Source organism: Notechis scutatus, chromosome 2, assembly GCF_049901735.1.
Source record: "Notechis scutatus isolate UNSWTSFEM ecotype Mainland chromosome 2, rNotScu1.2, whole genome shotgun sequence".
In the NCBI taxonomy this organism is placed as follows: domain Eukaryota; kingdom Metazoa; phylum Chordata; class Lepidosauria; order Squamata; family Elapidae; genus Notechis; species Notechis scutatus.
The window spans coordinates 150,408,468-150,429,788 of NC_142010.1; the positions used below are offsets into that span (position 1 = coordinate 150,408,468).

At 39.5% G+C, this 21,321-nt stretch overlaps 1 protein-coding gene across 1 annotated transcript; it reads right to left on the bottom strand.

Moving 5' to 3' along the window:
• Nucleotides 1-1,451: 1,451 nt before the first annotated feature.
• WAS (WASP actin nucleation promoting factor) lies at nt 1,452-16,525 on the bottom strand. The gene is given in 14 exon segments (XM_026676344.2): nt 1,452-2,519; nt 2,883-2,988; nt 4,725-4,877; nt 4,879-4,926; nt 4,929-5,146; nt 6,462-6,615; nt 7,270-7,312; nt 7,570-7,747; nt 8,880-8,930; nt 9,318-9,359; nt 11,501-11,594; nt 12,275-12,361; nt 13,951-14,091; nt 16,372-16,525. Coding segments are annotated over 14 exon segments (1,482 nt in total). The 5' UTR covers nt 16,486-16,525; the 3' UTR covers nt 1,452-2,466.
• Between the last annotated feature and the right edge of the window lie 4,796 nt (nt 16,526-21,321).

Here is a 21,321-nt window from a genome sequence, read left to right on the forward strand (position 1 = left end):
AAGAGCGGGGGCTTTCCTGTCGCCGCAGCTTCCTGAAGCGCCCGTTTCTCCCCACCCCCACCCCGTCCGCCCGCCCGCCCGCCCGCAGTGCTCGTTCTGCCTGCCTGCCTGCCTTCGTTAATGGTTGAATCGAACAGCTTCGCTGAGTAAAAGAGGCGAATAGTTATTATTCTCAGCCGAAGCTGCTCCCAAACAACCAGAAACTAAGGCAGGCAGGCAGGCAGGCAGGCAGAATGGGACACTGTGGATTGAAGCGCGCGGGTGGGAGTGGGGGTGAAACGGGCGCTTCGGAATAGCTGCGGCGACAGGAAAAGCCCCCGCTTCTTTGAAGCAGTTTCTTCCTTGATGGTGGAGCAGCGAGAGAGCGAAGCCTCCTTCTCTTCTCTCTCCCCCCTGGTCCTTGCAAAAATTTTCTGCTTGAAACCGGTCCCTGGTACAAAAAGGTTGGGGACCACTGATTTACCTTATAAGTGGTAATAATATTAATAAAAAAAAGTTCTGAGCTACCCTTATTTTGCTTCAAAGTTTTATTTAGAAATTTAATTTTTTTCCTGAAATTTCCTCTTAAAATGAAGATGCGTGTTATACGCCTGTGCGTGTTATACGCCGATAAATACGGTATCTGTTTGCATCACAATCCATGTTTGTTGCTAAAAGTTTGTGAAATAGTCTGATTTCCCCATCCTTCATCTCTTCAAATAATTATGAAATCTTAATTTGTCCCACCCAGTTTGGTCTCATGAGTGCAAAGATCCATTTTTAAATTGTCTTAACTGACACTGAGCTGGGAGTGAAATATTTGCTGGTAACTCATTTTCAATTGGTCAGAACAATCTTGCTCCATTCTTCCGTTACTATTTGATCTTTGGGTTGTTATTTCTAACTCCTTGTGTTTATCTCCTTGATCTAACTCTACACACTGCAAAATTGGGTGGTTATCTTTACCATTCAATGTTAGAACCATGATTTTCTAAATTGTAAAAAATTAGGAATAAATTTCTATAGTCTCAACAGCTGTCTGGAAGAATTCAGCACTCTGAGACTAATGCCATATGACAAGTAGAAAAAATGGAATCCTGTTGTAAATCAATCTTCAAAGATTTTTGTTATATTAGGTTGAAAAGAGACAGTTCTTTACAACTTAAAAACTGAGGTATCTCTCCAAAGATTTAAGTTGTGATGTATTTGAATTGAAATAATGGATCTTGTGATGGTTGTTTACATTGTCTAAATAGTCTCCATGATGCCTAAATTTCAAAAATTGAACCTGAAGTTACTCTGAGGAGCTAGACAAGGGGTCAGCAACAGAGCACCTCAGTGCCTTAAATAGTATCCAAACTCTTCTACAATTAAACTATTTTTAAATGGCCAAAATCTTATATCGGAAGAGAATATCATGCAATTTGATAATTTAATTTCAGCCAATATTTTAAAAAGTAGTTGACTCAAACTAAGTTTAGAATGAATTTTTATTTTTAATCTAATAAACATATCCATATAAAAGTACATTTCCTTTTCCTGAAGAGTACATGAAATGAGGTTTTCCCATCTTCTCTTATTCTCAGTCAATAGCCCCCATTCCAAAAGTGCTACCATTCCGATAATAGTTTCTATAACCTCAAGTAGTACAGCAAAATTCTTCTATGTGTGCTAATTTGAATGCAGGAGTAGCTGGAAAACCACTAAGATATGACCTCAGAATGAAGGTCTAAGGAGAAGAATGACAAATCACTCCCTCTTTTGGGAATAAAAGAATATATCAGAATCAAATCCATTGAAAATGCCATAATTTCCAGTACATGTGTGACATGCATGTATGTGTGTATATATGTATGCATATATGTATATATCAGTTCATGCTAGTAAATAAAGCAAATGTTTGTGGTAAAGAATAGAAGTCAGTTCCCCCTTCTAGTGCCAATGCATTCTTTTGAAAGATGAGCAAACAATTTAAATAATTAAAGTTTCAGTATGAGTTAACAACATTCAAAGGATTTTATATCAAAAAAATAAAGAGAACTTGCTTACATTCTTGTCATTCTCATGCCTGCATTTGGGCTTCAAAAGTTCGTGGGGGAAACACAATTAGGTAAGCAAAAGAAAGGTTCAAGAAAGGGTTGGCTGAAAGATAATACAACCCTTAGAAAAATATGCAGGAGATTATGAATGGTCAAAATTGGAGGGCTCAAAGAGATAGAATTACAACCTTACTTTCTAAAACTGTCAAAGGCATCCAGGTGCACAGGTGAGGGAGGAGAATATGCTTAGGCCTAAGTGATTTTGAAAAGGAGGATGGGAAAATAACCCCTTTGCTACCCTCATTGAAGCAGACTTCCTCTGCCTTATTCCAGAAGTATCTGCAGAGATGGGGAGGGAAGAATTATGGAAGAGTCATCATCCGATTAAATGCCTCTGGCAACAGGCTGAAAGAAGGATCAAAACTTGGTGTCAGGTGCATTTCTAGGCTCAGTCATCCCATTCATCGTCGTCATCTTCATCGCCATTGTCTTCATCTTCATCTATGAATAAAGTAGAATAGGAAAATGCAGTAGAACAGGGACCCAAAGCTGTTTAGCATTTCAGGAAAGTCAGCACACCAGCTTCTCAGAGCTATATATGGATGTGCAAATACAGATCTCCCTCTCCAACACTCATTTCAGTTGACTTGATCCCCATGTCTTTTGATCCAACACCAGGGCTGAACACAGCCTGAATTGAAGTTGAAGTTCTCACAAAATGGCATTGGATCTTCCTCAGAGCTTTGCTTTGTTTTTATAGTTCCAAATAATCACAAAGCTCTGAACATTTGGAAGCTTGAGAAATTATATGAAGTGTATAAATCTGAAAGTAAGAAATATCATATGGATGAACGCAAGACTCACCTGAAGAGTGGATGACTTTGCTCCTCTTTTGCATCACATTCATAAGAGCCCCTACCAGGCCTTCAGAACTCTGCATGGAAGGTGAAGAGTCCACAACATCGGGTGTCTAAAATGCATGAAATATATATATAAGAAAATATATACACTATACTACACAGGCATCACATCAAGACTGCCTTCAAAACAGACAGAAAAATAGCAGCCATCCTAAGAAACCCCAAAGATAAAATTGACCTGGAAAACCAAGGCATATATGAAGTTCCCTGTGCATCATGCCCAGCCACATACATTGGACAGACCAATAGAAGAATAAGTACCCGCCTGGATGAACACAAAAAATGCAGTAAAAAAGCTGGAACACACTTCCTCACTAGTCCAATACATGAAAGCCACAGGTCATAGCATCGACTTCAATGGCACCAAAACCCTAGCCACTATAGAAAACCCCAGCCACAGAATTATCAGAGAAGCCATAGAGATTGAAAAAAGACCTGAAAGCATGAATAGAAGAGATGATTCCACCAGACTGTCAATTATTTGGAAGCCTGCACTCACAAACAAAAAAATCTCCACACCACAAGCCAGGCAAACACCTGGGCACAAACAGATCCCCCCTGATACCTCCAGCTCAAACACACCCCAACCAGGCACCCCAATGAAATCTAGCTTCCTAATAAATGATAGCCGTCCATTTACTCGGAGCCAAGCCGCACTAAAAGCCTCCAATACAGGAAACACAATGTTGCCAGCCAATCAAGACAAAAAAAGCTACAAAACAGACAGAAGATATTAGAAACACCAATCAAGCAGAACACAGCAAACTCCAAGACAAATAAACACAGACCAAGACTCCCAACCAATCAGGATGAAGAAAAAACCATTCCGGCACAGCAGTAGGCTAGCCCCAAATTTAAAACTGAAACGGCTGTGAAAGTCTGACTCACAGACGAACACAATACAGAAGCCTGATGATGGCAGATGAGATTCTGCTGAAACGTTGCTACAACTTTAAAAGCACAACTATAATGATGTGGGAAAATACCCGAACAAAGCTGAATACCATATATATATATATATATATATATATATATATATATATATATATATATATATATATATATATATATATATATATATATATATATATATATATATATATATATATGTTTATTTATGTATGCATTTATTTATTACTTTTATTCTGCATTTATTATTATTTGCAAATAACTCAAGGCAGTGAATGTAACTAATATTCCTTCCTCCTATTTTTTCCACAAGAACCACTGGGAGGTGGGTTGAGCTGAGAGAGAGTAGTTGGCCCAATGTCTCCCAGTGCTTTAGTGATACAGGGTTTCCTATGCTGAAGCTCTCTAGAACTCTTACTAAGAATTTGCAGTTCCTTTTGTGCTTCTTGAAAACTGAACGGATAAATTAATATTACGTAAGTGGATATAAGTGGCAATCTTAGCATTTTTGAAGCCTCAGGAACATGCTAGACTTGTGTCAACTCAGGTTGCAAACAACAGAGAAAGTACCATAATTAAATACAATTCCATATATAAATATTACTTCTATCTAGCAATCTAGATATTAGGTGAAGAAGATTAGACCAGTTTTCCTTTGATTTGCTAGTTTCCAAAAGATATACAACAACCAACCTTTAGTATACTTTTAATGTTGATTTTAGTTTTGTTTTTGTTTTATTGTATTTATGTTATTGTTTTCTATTCTGTAATTTTATCTTGTTTGTAAGCTGCCTTGAGGGTCAAAATAACTAGAAAACTGTGCTATACATTATAATAATAAAAGAAATAAATAAAATTCAAAACAAGACCATCTCACCTTGTTGAGCTGTATTCCTTGGCGTATCTGGTCCAGCAGCGCACCACGCCCTGAAGAGACAGCAGGCGGCTGGGTCCTCAGTGATCCAGGCCCTCCAGAAGGAGGAGGGGGAGGGGGGCATGGTGCAGAATTCTGGAATGAAGGAGGGGGGGGGTGGCGGAGGGGGTGGGGGTGGAGGTGGGACTGATGCAAATGGAGGCGGGGAGGAGGATGTGATCCAGAACGTGAAGTGGGTGCAGGTGGTCCCCACTGGGGGCAGGGAGGTTGCCTAGAAGAAGGTTGTGGTGGGGAGGGGACATCTCCCCTATTTGACATCATAGGAGCACCTGGGAGAGGTGGTAAGGGACCACTTCGGCCTTGCCCACTAGTTGGGGGATGAGGGCTTGCACGATGCGGGGGTGGGGGTGGGGGATGACTTGGACCTGGAAAAAAAAGTAAATATGAACATTCAAACTCATGATACTGGAGTGCTAAATCGCATAATAAACAGTAAGAAGAACCAATGTTCTGTATAAAGACAAAAATGATGGGTTGCACCAAGCCTACATTGCATGCATCAGATGGATAACAAGCTTTGTTAAGATACTTCCAGACAAATAAGAAAACGTTAAATTCCAAATGCCAAGAAAATACAAAAAAGTACAGATTGTAACCATTCTATGTAAGTATTTCCACACTGTTCTAAGAAATCTGCATGGTTCTATTCATCTGGATGCCAGTGTTGATCTCAAATGCCATGGTGGTGCAATGGTTAGAATGCTGTACTGCAGGCTACTTCTGCTGACTGCTAGCTGACTGCAATTTGGCAGTTCAAATTTCACCAAGCTCAAGGTTGACTCAGCCTCTCATCCTTCCGAGGTGGGTAAAATGAGGACCCAGATTGTTGGGGAAAATATGCTGACTCTGTAAAACCACTTAGAGAGGGCTGTAAAGCACTGTAAAGTGGTATATAAGTGCTATTGCTATTACTATCTTTACCTTTAACTACCACTCACAGCTAGGTGGATCATTGGTCTGACTCTATAAAGTGAATTCAAATGTAAATTTGAATTTAAAATAACATGCATAAACATGTATAAAATATGCATAAATAATTTGGTTCTATTCCATATATTACTATTTTTAACTGGGAGCTGCCTAGATTAAGAGATGGGTGGCTATATAAATTGAAAATAAATAAATACATTGCTCTCTAAAGTATCACAAGATTCCTTTTTATTTTTACTGTAGAGATTAATATAATTAAGATAAAGGTTTCCCTTGCACATATGTGCTAGTCGTTTCCAGCTCTAGGGGGCGGTGCTCATATCCGTTACCAAGCTGAAGAGCCAGCACTGTCCAAAGATGGCATGACTAAACGCCGAAGGTACACAGAACACTGTTACCTTCCCACCAAAGTGGCCTCTATTTTTCTACTTGCATTTTTACATGCTTTTAAACTGCTAGGTTGGCAGAAGCTGGGACAAGTAACAGGAGCCCACTCTGTTACGTGGGGCTAGGGATTCGAACTGCCGACCTTTCTGATCGACAAGCTCAGCGTCTTAGCCACTGAGCCACTTCTCCTTAAATCAATCAGTGCATCCAAACTCAGGCCAGTTACTCAGATATGCACATCTTTCAGTAGGCGGCATAACTATAATAAATATTGGGGTATGGAACCACTGATTGGTTCAAATCAAATAAAAGGGATCAAAGTCACCTGTGAGTCAGATAGATTTTTCTCCTCCAGCAACTCACCTTGTCGTCTCAGTTCTTCCTTGACAGCTTCTAACCCTCCTTGACCTTCAATAAAATCATAGATTATCTTTGAAGTCTTAGCGTCAGTCAACTGAGCATCACTGATTCCCGCCTTAGAGAAAAATGTCTTCAAATCAGGGTCCAGATTGTTCAACTGAAATAAAAATAGGTCAACATGTATTCGTGGGGCTGATAGTTTAATAATAGGCTTTATAAGCTAAAAATGATTCAGGACAGGCATATATTACATGATGGTTTTGTGTCTGGAATAACTTGGCAAGAAGAGATAAGGCAATCCCAATCCAAACTGGAGCCCCGATTATTACCTCAAACCCTTGTAACCAAATGGTTCTAAGGCCTGAGTCATATTTAGCACATACATGCATACATACAACATGCAGCTTTTGCAGCCAAATGAGGCCAAAGAAATGAAGAGTACCAGCTGTAGTAAAGACTCCTTAACAGACCGAGGGAAATTCCTTAATATTAAAGAAAACTCTGGTTCACACTTGCCCTGCTGAACTGAGTATTTAGGAGAGCAGTTCCTCCTGTTAAGTTGTAAACCCGTCTTACTTTGTCTTCTTTTTCGCATCACTCTATCATGGTTGCACTGCAATTGGATCCAATTAAACCTTCAAACTGAATGTACATGCAGAAACTAAGAGAAAGTGCTTCGTGACTGCCACTGGGGTAAATTGGCAACTCACTTATAAAACAATTGGGCTGCAATAACTCAAAAGTTTAATTTCACACCCAAGAGACCCCCCAAAACTATATCCTTTCTAATTGAACTGCCAAGGCTACGTACATCAAACCCACTGCTGGGATCCCATCCGATGTGCTGGATGTGCCTAAAAAAGAATAACAGAAGACATCCAGTTAGGTGAAGACCATCACTCTTGTTCTATCACACAGCTGGATTTGACTGATGTCATGGCCAGTGGAATAATTGGCAGAAAAGAGGCACTTAGTTGGTCATGTAAACTTGGAGACCGAGAGAAATTCAAAGTTTTTAGCTGCTCTGTGCTCAGCTGGCTTTTTGTCAGTCTGGAACCCCACCAAAGGGACTGAGAACTGAGGAAATCTACACAGCTTCAGAAGGACTCACTTAAATCCACAAGGAGCACCAATGTCAGCCTTGGAAATCTTCTTTTTCCCCTTCTTCTTATCTACTGCAGTTGGGACTGGGAGACCACGATAGCGGGAAAAAGTGATGTCAGGATTCTGTATATCAACAGTTGCCAGAGACAGTGGAGTGGGAGGGGAATTTGGCTGTGAGCAAGGTCCTAAAACACAAGATAAGGGTGAGATAATGATCAGCTTCCTTGCAACTACCATCACAACACCTGACAACTCACTAAAATCTTCCTTCCTTCCTTCCTTCCTTCCTTCCTTCCTTCCTTCCTTCCTTCCTTCCTTCCTTCCTTCCTTCCTTCCTTCCTTCCTTCCTTCCTCAACCTGACTATGTTATGGTTGTGGAATTTAAGCAAATGTAGGAGCTTTTATGTTTAAGCAGTGGTGGGATTCAAATAATTTAACAGCAGGTTCTCTGCCCTAATAACCGTTTTAAGAAAATTAAACAATCTGGCAGCGAAAATCCAGGAATGGGGGGGAAAAAACCCGCTCTCACATTTGGGGAAGGATTTTCGCTGCCAGACTGTTCAACTTTCTTTAAAGTTTACTTGATGCAGTATATGGATCCTTCTCATTCTGCATCAAATAAACTTTAAAGAAAGTTAAACAGTCTGGCAATGAAAATCCAGGAGCGGGGGGGCTGTTTTTGAGATGCCAGACTAGCGTGCATTCACATGCCTCCACTTCCCTTACTTGCTGCAAAGCCAGATTGCAGCAAGCAAGGGATTGGAGGTATGTGAATGCATGTTAGTCTGGCCATTTCGAAGCTGGTTCACAGAACTCAACAAAAAATTAGGTATCAGTTCTGTCGAACCAGTGCGAATCGTTTAAATCCCACCACTGGTTTTAAGCAAAAACGTATCTCACACGTTTTACTAAGCAATAGCATTCAGAACATACTGAACCCTCAGTCCCTTCTCTCATCGCCATTCTTCCTAAGGGTGCTGGAACTCCAATAATATCTGAAGATTCTTGGATTGCCTATGCTTATTGTATCTCTTTGGATATTTTCAAAGTGCTAAGAAGTTTTTTTACTAGGAATATTTTAAATGACTATTTTTCTTATTGTATACTTTTGAGTTTATTTTCTCATTCTACATCAATTTTTCCTGGCCTGATATCTTCCAGCTAACCTAAATTCAATTCCCATAGTCTCAACACATTTTAAGAATGCAAATTTAAGGAAAATTGTTTCATGGTTTTATGTTCTATCAATAGAACTTTACGATAAAAAGTACATGTGTCCTTAGAAGTCTGCAACCCAACTTTTACCAGGATGCTTACCATTCATATCAACTCCAGAAAGTGGGGACCGTGAGAAAGTTCCTTTTCTATCTAATAAAAGCAAAAAAGATTGGTCAGTAAATAGTTCAGTGTCAACCCTTCTAGCCAATTATTTGCATTGAGATAGCCTTGTCTAAAACAGGACCGGCTAAGAACTTCTCATAACCAGCACTGCTGTCCACATGCTCTAACAATCAATCTTTCTAGGATCCCACTGTAATTACAGCAATGATTTTCCATTCTCTCTGCCAATGAGAGCAAACCATAGTAAGTACAACTTGCAGCTAAATTGTTATTATCAGAAATTCTGTCCAGCCTTCCTTCTGATGTTAAGGACTACTCTACTCCCAGCATTTTTAGCTGATACACATCAGGAAGGAGCTTGATTGTAAAAAGCAAATAATGAACAGATTGTGAAAAAATACAAAAGATACATACCACCATTCACTGGAGGGGGTGGCGGTGGCAATTGTCTGTTATCTATAAAACAGGAAAAAAATAGAACATTGATAGTAAAATGTTTCATGCTCTTTCTCTCAACTTTCTAGAATGATTTGGCTGTCTGAAGATAGAGTACAGGGTTTGTTCCATTTAATTTGTGCACAGTTGGATTTCCTTGAGAAAAAAAAACAGGAGAATTTTGTCACAAGTCATTATCAAGGTCCTTGCTGCAAACCTGCCTAAGAGTCTGAACATTACATAGGAGTTCTGAGACAATGTAAATACATTTTATATTGAGCTGCGGTGGCGCAGTGGTTAGAATGCAGTACTGCAGGTTACTTCTGCTGACTGCCAGCTGACTGCAATTTGGCAGTTCAAATCTCACTAGGCTCAAGTTTGACTCAGCCTTCCCTACTTCCGAGGTCAGTAAAATGAGGACCAAATTGTTGGGGACAATACACTGACTCTGTAAACCGCTTAGAGAGGACTGTGAAGCTCTGTGAAGTGGTATATAAGTCTAAGTGCTATTGCTATTTTCAGTGATACCTGCCTAGTCCTTGAAAATCAGAAACATCTTTAGGCTGAGTGAGGTCTTCACAACATTTAGCTCAGTGAAAAGTTCTCAACAGCATCATCTTACTAATAAAGGGCTCAATTTATTTTTTTTGTCCAGGTTGGAAGACAGGCCCTACATCCTCATCCCACCTCCTAAATAAGGTATCAGTGAAAGAGGACAATGATCTTAAATTTGCCAAGAGTATTAACGATGGAGGGAAGTGAGAAGTTTTTTCTTCTTTCTTAATTTGAATGACTTGGATGATCTGAAGGTTAAGAAGAAATCACTTTAGGATTAAATCTGTTATGAATCCTAATATTACAAAACAACCATGTGAGGTAAAGAGTCCAAATGTATATTTTTCTGGAGGCAAAACAAGCATATTTCTGCAGAGACATTAGCCTAAATGTCAGAATTATTCTGCAGAAAAAAGTTTGAGGCTATGAACAGCCCGCATTGCATTTGCATTCCCAATAAAGGGAAGCATTTTCTTCATTGTAATTTCTGTCCACTCTCTCTTTTTAACAATGCATTTGGAATGCTCCAGGACCAAAAGCACCTAAGCTTTCTTTTCTTTTCTTTTTTAATGGAATAGTATCTAATGATCCATTTTTCTTCTGTAAATTCTAGGCTCTGAAAAGACCCATACTCAAAGTAATATTTTTCCAGAAAAACAACTCCTTACTTGCAATAATTTCTAAGATGCAACTGGGTCTCTCACCAAAGTAATCTTTTGAAGGGGACAAATATTTCCTGAAGAAATGGGATTCAGACAAAAAGCATTCCCAGGAGCTACATTGCCTGGCAGGGACCTCCCACCCAGAGATGGGATTCAGCCGGTTTGGACCAGTTCAGGCGAACCAGTTGTTAAAATTCTGCCCAGTTCGGCAAACTGACTAATCCCACCATTGGCTGTCCCCACCCCTGCCCATTTTTCAGGCCGTTTTCAGCCATTTTCCAGACAGTTTTCAGCAGTTTTCCAGGCCATTCTCCGGGCCATTTTCAGCTGTTTCTCAGGTGAAAAATTGTTTTAAAAAATGGCCCGAAAACAGTCAAAAAACAGGTCAAAAAAAGAAGGAAGGAAGGAAGGAAGGAAAGAAGGAAGGAAGGAAGGAGATGGGAATGAGGAGAAAGAAGGAGGGAAAGAAGGAAGGAGAGAAGGAAGGAAGGGGTTAATCCAGCTTTAGCTTAGCCTTTTTCAGAATTGCCTGCACAGAAAGGTTCTTCTTCTGCTATTTATTTATTATTTTTGAGGTGCAAATTGGCTTTAATTGTAAATTGCTTCTGAGGAGCCAATGGGATTTATTTCACACCTCAAGGTGTGAAATGTTGGCTGTTATGACACAATATACTGCTTTTTAATAAGCTCAGCCTGCAATGTCTTAGTTTTCTTGGTAATGGGAGCAGAATGCTTTGCTGGTCTCTTCCCATCCTTTCACGGGGGGCATCTGCAAGACCTGGGGAAAGGGAGAGTGGCCAGGAGGCCGGGCTGGGTGCGATGAGTGACCTTGAGTTGGCTATGCCTACCCAGTCACATGACCACCTGGCCACACCTACTCAGCCAGTCATTAGGGCAGAGAACTGTTTGTTAAATTATTTGAATCCCACCACTGCTCCCACCTACCCCTCTGGTTCCTCTTCTGAATCTTCTCTTCCACCATTTGTTGAAAAGATTGTGCCTCTTGCTCATCAGCAAAGTTTAGTCCCACGCTGCACTCCTGCAAGCATATGTAGCACAACATCCACGCGATCAGGCATCATACTCAATCACAATTCTGCAAATCCTCCCTGAGACATTTCTAGATAGGGATTTAGATATACGTTTTTAAAACAAGTATTGAAAAAAAAATCTGTTTAAAGCAAGCATTAAAAAGATTTAATTTTAAAACAGCTGTATAGATCTATTTTCTTCTGTATAATCTTTCAATATTGGAAAGACAAATTCATGGCTCCGATTATTTAGTGGATTGAAGACCTGATGTTATGACTGAGTTGCTTATAGATGTAAATTATGTATGGATGATTACGATGAAATGTGGTAATCTTTTATTGAAACTCTTAGCTAATATTTCATTTAGATATGAAATTATGTATCCACACAAACATTCTTCCTGGAAGAAGATAAAACTTTTATGTTTAATTATTATTGTTGCTGTTGTTCATTGCTTTCTTTTTGTCTTATTTTCTTTGTTCTGTTTTAGCTGATCTACAAAGTTTTAACAAAATACTCTACTCAGATAATATCTTTGTAAAGTATTGCGTTTGGGGCTGCAAAAGCAGACTTTGATTTCTAAAAGCATGAATGCTTCTCTTCTAGATTTTTCTCTTCCACAGAGTCATATGTCAGTCTGACCACGTATGTTCATAGTGATTCACCCACCCATATTCAAGTACTTACATCTCCAAAAAAGGTGTGGAAAAAGGTGGTGGGAGCAACATAGACCATCTGGTTATACAACTCTTGCTCCCAGATCATCTTCTTCTGCTGCATCAAAACAAAATAATAGACAAAGATGCTTTATTAATTCACAGACTGCTTTTCCCTACTTAAAACTATGTCCAAAAGATGAAGTATCCTTCAAGTCAATCTAAACTCCAGTTCACAACCAACCCTAATTTTTTTAGCAATAATATATATAGCAGTGGTTTGTCATGTCTTTTCACTTGGATTCCACCCCCCTCCCCCGCCCGATTCCACTTAGACTACAGTTCTGGAATTCCCTGGTGATTTCCCATTCAAGTATAATCAGTTCTGAGTAGAAATAATTTCAATCTGGGTGTATTTGTGTGAGATGTCAGTGAAGGCAGGCATAATTTGCAACCAACAATGATGGTTCTCTGTTGCCCTACTACTGAATGTGAAATGAGACACAAGGAGGGTAATTCCATTTGGTCTTCAGATGTTTAAAGGACAAAAAAAATTAATAGATAAGGTGAACTCAGTTTCTTTGTCTCCCAATTTTGTGGCCTGTATCTGGAAGAATGTTTCTTGCAGTCCACCTCTGATGCCTGATTGATGCTATTGGGAATGGTGCTAAATGCTTTCAATTTCAACTATGTAGAGGTGGGAATGAATCATATCTCCTTACCCAAATACATATTTTGATGTACACATTAATGCACACATCTGAGATATGATGAGCAAGCCAGATGCATGGTTCTTGTGGGTATTAGTCCAAAAGATGCTACCCCAAAGAGATCTCATAAACATTTTTTTAAAAAATGTAATTCATGAGGTTTCAGCATTCAGGCAAGATCTTGAGAAATGCAAGATTTCAGTGATCTGATCTTACTGAATCTCAAGAAACTCGATAACAGGGATGCTGGGTTCTATATGTGTTTACACCAGAGACAGGTCTAGATCAAGGTGTATGTGAAAGGATGTTCTGCTCAAATCTCTTAAGAAAATGAGTCAAAGGAACTGAGAGCAGTTGTTTTGTTTTTGCCCCTAGACAATAATGGTCCGGAAAGCAGAATAAACAGTATGGTAGGGCATAAATTAGACCATCTAGGCCTTTCTATGGAGAGATGTATTGCGTTGCATTGCTTTGCGTTGCATTGCATTGCATTGTACTAATTATTTCTAACTGCACATTATATACATTCATTAGCACATAAAATTAGTTATTCAACCAGGTATTCTCATTTAATTAGGTATTCCCAGAATAATTTGTCAACTGGCAAGCTGAACAAAATGCACCAGCCAAATATGATAGCTTGTCAAGAAGTTGTTTTTACTTCCTGCTCAGATTGGCAGAGGAAAATGCATTCTGTTGCCTGACTTAGAAGCATCAGATTGTTTCAATCACTTTCTAATAATCCCTACTGGATATTACTTGATTTAGTGTAAATCTGAGGACTAGCAGAAAACAGCAAGAAAACAATGCAAATGAAAGCATGGCTTTTGATTTTCATCCTGTCTAAACAAGAATATGCTGGTTGAGAATTCTAGTAATAAAACATCTGGAGAATAGATTTTGGGGAACATCATTCCATTGAATGAACAATAGATATGTATCTTTGGTCAGTGAGGTGCAGGGAAGTTATCACAAATGGAGTAAAAAAAGTTGATACCTTAAGATCAAACAAGCGGATGAAGTAGGAACGTTTAGGAACATCCTTTACGAAACACAGCACTCCAGAACTCTGCTTGAACCAGTTTCTGCTGCTTTGAGGCAAAGCCAGAAAGAGTTGGACCACTGTTGTGACCATGGTCTATCAGAAGAGGGAAAGTTACAAATTAATCATCCAATTGGGTCAAAAATGACACATACCTGGGGATTTAGTCTCTTCAAACAGATATAATTGTCAAGGAAATGTTAATTGGGAGAACATGACTCAGTCACAAGTATGATGAATTTCACATAACAGAAACTCTACAATGTGCAGCAACATATATTACAAGGGAATAACGCAGGGGGAAGTTTAAGTAAAGTTCAGAAAATAATTGCTCTATTCCAGTATTTCCTAGCCTTGGCAACTTTAAGATATGTTGATTTAAACTTCCAGAATTCTATAGCCAGCATGCTGATGGAGGAATGCTGGGTGTTGAAATTGATGCTCTTAAACTGGTCAAGGATGAGAAAAATTGTTCTACATCAATGGCAAAATAAGAAACACTGGTTGATTTGGATACAAAATCCAATTCATCACACATTAATTCTTTTTGCTTATAGCAGGAAGCAAATTGGATGGATGGATGGATGGATGGATGGATGGATGGATGGATGGATGGATTGGGATGTTAATAATAGCTTCTGGAAGTGAGTGGAATCATCCAAAATATTGTTTTGGAGAAATGCTACTTTCTTCCAGTGCCCAGTTCCCATTCTTTCCATTTTGCAATGTTTGAAGAGACCCTTATTCTCCAAAAGAGCATGCATGAGCATTAAGAAGCAAGTTTATATAAGTTTATATAATTGGATATAAGCCAGGCTGAACTATATGAGGCATCTTTTGGAGCACTTTAGGCAAAAAGTAACTCTACACATTCTCTTAGGATCCAAGTTTTTATATATATATAGCGGGTACTTACATGTACTTACTTACAACAGACGAACACAATACAGAAGCCTGATGATGGCAGATGAGATTCTGCCGAAATGTTGCTACAACTTTAAAAGCACAACTATAATGACGTGGGAAAATACCCGAACAAAGCTGAATAACATAGATACATAGATACATAGATACATAGATACATACATACATACATACATACATACATACATACATTAGTTTGGAATCAAACAATATTTCAGAATATTTTGGAGGCTAAAAGAGACAATGCTTTGAATTAGAAAATAAGCTAATGGAATGATTTCACTTTGATTTAAAATGTGAGCTGAGCTGTTCTTATTCCTGGCTATGGTTTCTAATCCTGGTTATCTATGCATGTGTCTGTGAGAGAGCGAGAGCGGGGGGAGGTGCTTGTTTCTGTAATGCTGTTTATTTATTCCTTAATATTGTTTAATGTTTTGATACCCAGTTTTGATACTTCAAATTTTAAAGTTGACAGAGTAGCCAACTGAGAATTCTCAATATACCCCCCAAACTATCATTCCCAAAAGACACTGCAAGGACATTGCAGCAATTAAACTGATTTTGTCATGCAGTCATGGGGCCTGATGTGGCAAATAATTCAAAATAAAGGAAATATTATTTGACAACTTCATTGAGAACCAAGGCAATTTCCTCTTCTGTTGTCTGGCTCATTGTTTTGAACTAGACTATTTTTCAGCAAGACACAGGGGAGATATGATTCCCCCCACCACCACCTGAGGACAGGCAGTGTGTCAGTTAACTGGCCAGAGCTTTTTGCTAGGCCTTTTGAGGAAGTGGTTTTCTCTCCCCACTTCCTGCCTTGAGGCAGCATGTGGCTCTTCACAAAGCAAGCTGTTGTTTTCAGCATTTTAAAAAAAACTCCACTTGCTTCTGCATGGACGTTCGGGGAGATTTAAAAAACAAAGAGAAAATTTCCCAAAGGTTCCACAATCTGTATTAAAAGTATTGTCAGCTAATTTGACTGAGGCAATTGTTATTTCTACTGATTGAAAGACCATAATGTAAATATTCAGACTGATTAACACACTTGAAATATGTAATGAGCAGGAATTGACTTTTAGGAGACGTGCTTACTTGAATTCTGTAAATGCCACGATGGCTGTAAGGCAAATCTCTCTATACACTAAGCCAACCCAATCCAATCTATATCAGCTCCAAATTTGTAATGATCCTGCTAATGCTGCTAATTTTCTAGTACATTCTTATTTATCCATTGAGCAACTTTCTAGGAGGAAGATAATGCTGAAAATCGGACACGGGTTCACCTATAGGCTCTTTAACATCCAAGTGATTCTTCATCCTACTTCATCAATGAAATTCCAGCATATAATCACCCCGTTTCCCAGATATAAGCTCCTCCCTCTATCCCATTCACAGAATATTCTACATTCTGCCATGATCTTTCCTCCCTTGAATAATAACAGGAATTACCGTGCATTTCCTGCCCAAAAGTTCGAATACTTGGTGGTTTTCAAGATCCTCAAGGAGGCAGGAAGGCACATTTTCCTGCGGCGCTCGGCCTTCAGGCTTGGTTCTTCGGCTCATCTCAGCCCTTGTCAGGTTGTGAAGGCTCTTACAAAGTGAACTTCCGTGTTGTAAAGGCTTCTTTGAACAGGAAGCTAACAAACCACCAGAATCACCCAGAGATAGATGGCTTCTCTATCTTGTTTCAAAGACCCGGCAACCCCGGAGGCTGAGAGAAACTGATGTACAAAGAGAAGCCAGAGCAGATTAGGTGGGTGCAGGATTCGGAAAATGCCCATCTCTCTAAGAAACAAAAGTATTTGGTCCACAAAAATGCTCGTACTATCCTTAAAAAGCACAGATTGCTCAGACACTAATTCTATAGTTTTTCAAAGTATTTATGTCCCATAAATATAAATGCTGTGATTTTTTTTAAGGGGAAAACATACCTAATACTCCTTCCTATTTTCCTCATAACAACAATAATCCTGTGAGATGGGTTGGACTGCATGAGACTGACTAGCCCAAAGTCACCCAGATAGCTTTCATGCCTAAGGCAAGACTAGAACTCAGTCTCCTAGTTTTTAGCTGGTGCCTTCACTACTAGACCAATGTGACTGAATAGTAATCTAAGCAAAAGAATTACGAAATCATATTCAGTTCCTCATACTTTGGGGGATGGGAAATGGGTGAGGTCATAAAACTGTCCAGAAAAGTATACACATATATTTTGTGAAATACATCCCTATGATTTCTCAATATTTATTTGAATTTAAGAGAATATTGCTCCCAGGGGCAGAACTGCTGGATCTTTGCACTTCTCAATGTCTAATAATAATAGGGGAGATGTGGTTGAGGGAGAGAAAATGCATGGAAAAGAAGAGTGCATGCATGATTGACTAAATGGATATGGATTGCAAAGTATATGAAAGAAGAAACTTCATTTATTTATTAATCGTCTTTATTTATTAACCGGCACATCCTCATATAACGGAATACTGGCAGTTGAGAAATAAGAATGCTTCTCCATTCTCTGTAGAACCTTCAGAACCAAGACTTGTGGTATCACCTCTAAGCTTCTTTCTCATTGTTTCTAGCCAAGTGGATATGCTTCGAAACCATTTTTTTAAACAATGCTTTTTGGAACTCATCTGCACATAAAGATGATGCTAGAAGTTGGTGCTATGTATCATGCAATCTCCTCACCATCATCAATCAACAATAAACACCAGTGTCTCAAAGGTTCTTTTTCAAAAAAGAAAAGTAAATGGACTATGATTTTTCGTTGAGGAAGAGGTTTCACTTCTCATCCAAGAAGTTTATTCAATTCTGACTGGATGGTCGCAAGGGAGGAATAGAAGGATTATATCAGGGGTGGGATTCTACCAGTTTGCACCTATTCGATAGAACCGGTTGCTAACATTCTAAGCAGTTCGGAGAACCGATTGTTAGAAGAAATTACTGGCCTAATCCTGTAAGGAAGGCAGGAAGGAAACATTCTGGTGTTGCTTACAGAAACTGCCTCTCCATTAACCCTTATTACATTCTTGGCAGGAGTAGACTTCCTGTCTCTGGAACTTATCTGGAGTTATTTTTCCCCTCCTTTGCTGGTACTTTGCTTGTGTGGAGTGACCATTCAAAGTTACAATGGCACTGAAAAAAGTGACTTATGACCATTTTTTACACTTACGACTGTTGCAGCATCCCCACAGTCATGAGAGGCTGGGCGAGATGTGTGCCTCGATGTGAATGATATTGAGTTGGCCACACCCAGCCAATAAAATGACCACCAAGCCATGTCCACCCAGTCACATGACCACCAAGCCACGCCCACCACCTAAGCCACGCCCACAGAACTGGTTGTTAAAAAAATTGAATCCCATCCCTGGATTATATATTCCTTTTTAGTCATCTCGTCATTAGCACTCTCTCTGAGAGCAGTTGAGGCCACTTGGGGGTTTACCTGTGTCCTCAGGGCCACCTGAATCAGAGTGCAAATTGTTGTGGGATCTTCTTGGAGATAGTTGGTATCGTATTCCTCCCCCTCCATTGAGAGAGGGCTGTTCAGTTGAATAGATACAAGACGAGAACCACCTCTTGCAGCCATTAAAATCTTACCTAAATCCTCAAGGTGTACAGTCTTCTACACTATGATCAAATTTGAGGAAGAAGCAAATTAGCTTTTTCCTCGCTGATTCGGCTCTCTATCTGGGTAGCTTGGTGGGGGCATGAAATAACTCAAGATAGTCATGCCACGACTATCTTCTTTACTATTTTTGGTCAATTTCTGATTTCAAGATAAAATTAGCTCTTATAATGTTAAACTTTTGTTTATATTTGTTCCAACTGAATGTCACTTTTAAGAAAATAGTGGTATGTCTTTTTTCATTTTATTTGAACATCTTACGTGATGTTTACATTTTGTACATTCTCAATATATTCCTTCTTTTTAATTCTTTTCTTATGGTAGGAATTTTCTTTTAAAAAGATAAATTATAAATAACTGGTGTTTACATTATATTACCAGTTCTACTGCCTGTATACAGACTGAGGATTGCTACCTTTTGACCATTCAACAAAATTTTACTGAAAAAAGAAATAATCTAGTGCCCAAATGAAATTTTCCTGCTTCTATGAAAGTGACAATTGGCTACTGTGCTGTCCCACTCACTCACATACACCGTAATGGTGGATTAGTGGGTTTATTAATATTTCCCAGCAGTTCCCTTCACCAAAATCCAAATCTGTCCCAATTAAGACCAGCCAAAAGCAGACCAATGCTAGTCCACAGAGCAATGGCCAATGAGTCTACAAGGCACTTGAAGGTTTCCCAAACAGGATAAATCCACCAGGCAAACTTAAATCCACAACCCAAGAGGGTTCATGAGGCAAGAAAAGTTCAGAGTTCACAAGGCACAATCCAAGGTCAAGGCACAGTGTCAAATCCAAAGCAAGGCAGGAATCACCACGACCAGGAAACATACAGCTTGGAAATGAATACATTATTATTCCCAGTATCATCTCCAACTGTCTGCTGTGCTAAATAGCCAGCTTCTGGTGCATCCCATCAAGAGGGACGAGGCTGCCTCCTCGCAAGTAGTCAAGCTGACCTTCCTTGCTCCTTCCTTTTCTCTGCCCTACGTGTTCTCGGATCAGGCGCAGAAGGCAGTTCCTCTTCCTCATCACTGACCGGCTGCAGCTGCTGCGTGCCTTCCCCACCAGAAGCCTCAGGGCTGCCCTGCTGCAGCGATGCTTCAGCCAAATCCCTCTCAGCTGGCTGCTCATCCAGTTTCTTTCCCATCAACTGCTACCCCTCACTTGGACTTGAAACCCCTGCCTTGGAGCCAGTGGGCAATCCCTCCTGACGTGCCTGGGACTGATTCACTCCTCCGAACTGACATCTGAGAGGCATCTGGGGAGGTGACTGGGAGAAATCATCACAGCTACCAGGAAAGGTGAGTGATACTTTCTTTCCTCCCAGGCTTAGCTCTCAATAGCAATTGTTGATGCGCTCCCGGCCTCCTGCAGTGACATCATTCTTACCTCAAAATGTCCAGGGTTAATGAAGGGACAGGAATAAACACTTTTCTTTAAAAAAAAACAACTTTATTGAATTTTTATTACATTAAAAACATAAAAAATATATCACTCAATAACAGGTATTTGTGGTGCTTATCATATAACAATCATTTGTGCAATATTTACAGGTATTAATTTGTGCATAATTATATTCTTATTTTATCTATATTAGGAATAAACACTTTTCAATGATCCAGGCTTTCCTGACCACTCTTTACTGGATACTCAAGTAGTTAGCAGCCAGCATCAGTTTTCCCAATCTTTCTCATCGCGTCGTATCTAAAGAAGTCAGAAATTCCCAACTTCTTTTTATTGGATGTACTCATATTTTTGGCACTTTACCCGATGGAGTTTTTTTATCTGCTGCTAAAGCTAAAAAACTCTAAAGGTTTTTTAAGATATAGAAATAGGTTTTTAATTCTGTTTCCAGTGATGTGAGGCCTGCGGCAACTAATAGTTATCACAGAAGAGAGGGGTAAACTTTTTAAATAAATAACTGAAGAGGGACTGGATGAAGAATAGAATAACAGGAAGACTTCCAGACAGAACATGAGAACCAGTTGTAGAGCCCCCAAAATCTTATCGAAGTCTTCAAGGTGAGTGGCCTTCTACAGTATGTTCAAATTTGGGGAAAACATAAACTGGCCCGGATTGGGTTCAAAGAGAAGCTGAGGAAAAAGAGAGAGAGCTGGTGGTAATCATTCAGGTGTCCTACAGAGTCAGACTTCAGGATGGGCACATTCGAATGGAAACCTTGAATAATGGAAAAAGTACCGTAAATGCCTGAAGCTCTACTACTCTCTCCCAGTTTCCAGACCATAGCCCTGGTTTTCCATACAGGATTCCTTCCTGGTATATTGAAATTCTAAATGCAAATAACACTGGATAAGTATATTATTAGGGCTGATCAGGAGATGAATGACTAATGGCCTTCCTTCTTTCTATGTGTGCCTCATAGACGAAGTAGAACAGTTGTGCGTTCGGTTGACTGAGGGGCAGCCATTTCCACTTGGACTCAGCCAGCCTTTGTCCAAGGAATGTTTTCCAGCCATAATTACATAATGATAACAGGAAAAGGCCTTCTGTCAACAAGTCACCTGAAGATCTCTCCCCCAGATGGCACTGAAAATAAAGTGTCAGTCCAGGATCCCCACCTTTACCAAAAGGCCCAGTGTGACAACAGGGTGCAATGGTCAATGTAGTCATGTCTTGTGTTCAGATTCAGCAAAGTGCTCTAAAGCATCTAAAGGAAAAGGTAAAAGGAAAACCACCTTCACTGAAAAGCCTCCAGCCAAAAAATGCAAAAAAAAGCTTGGTCAGAGAATCATGGATGCAAGC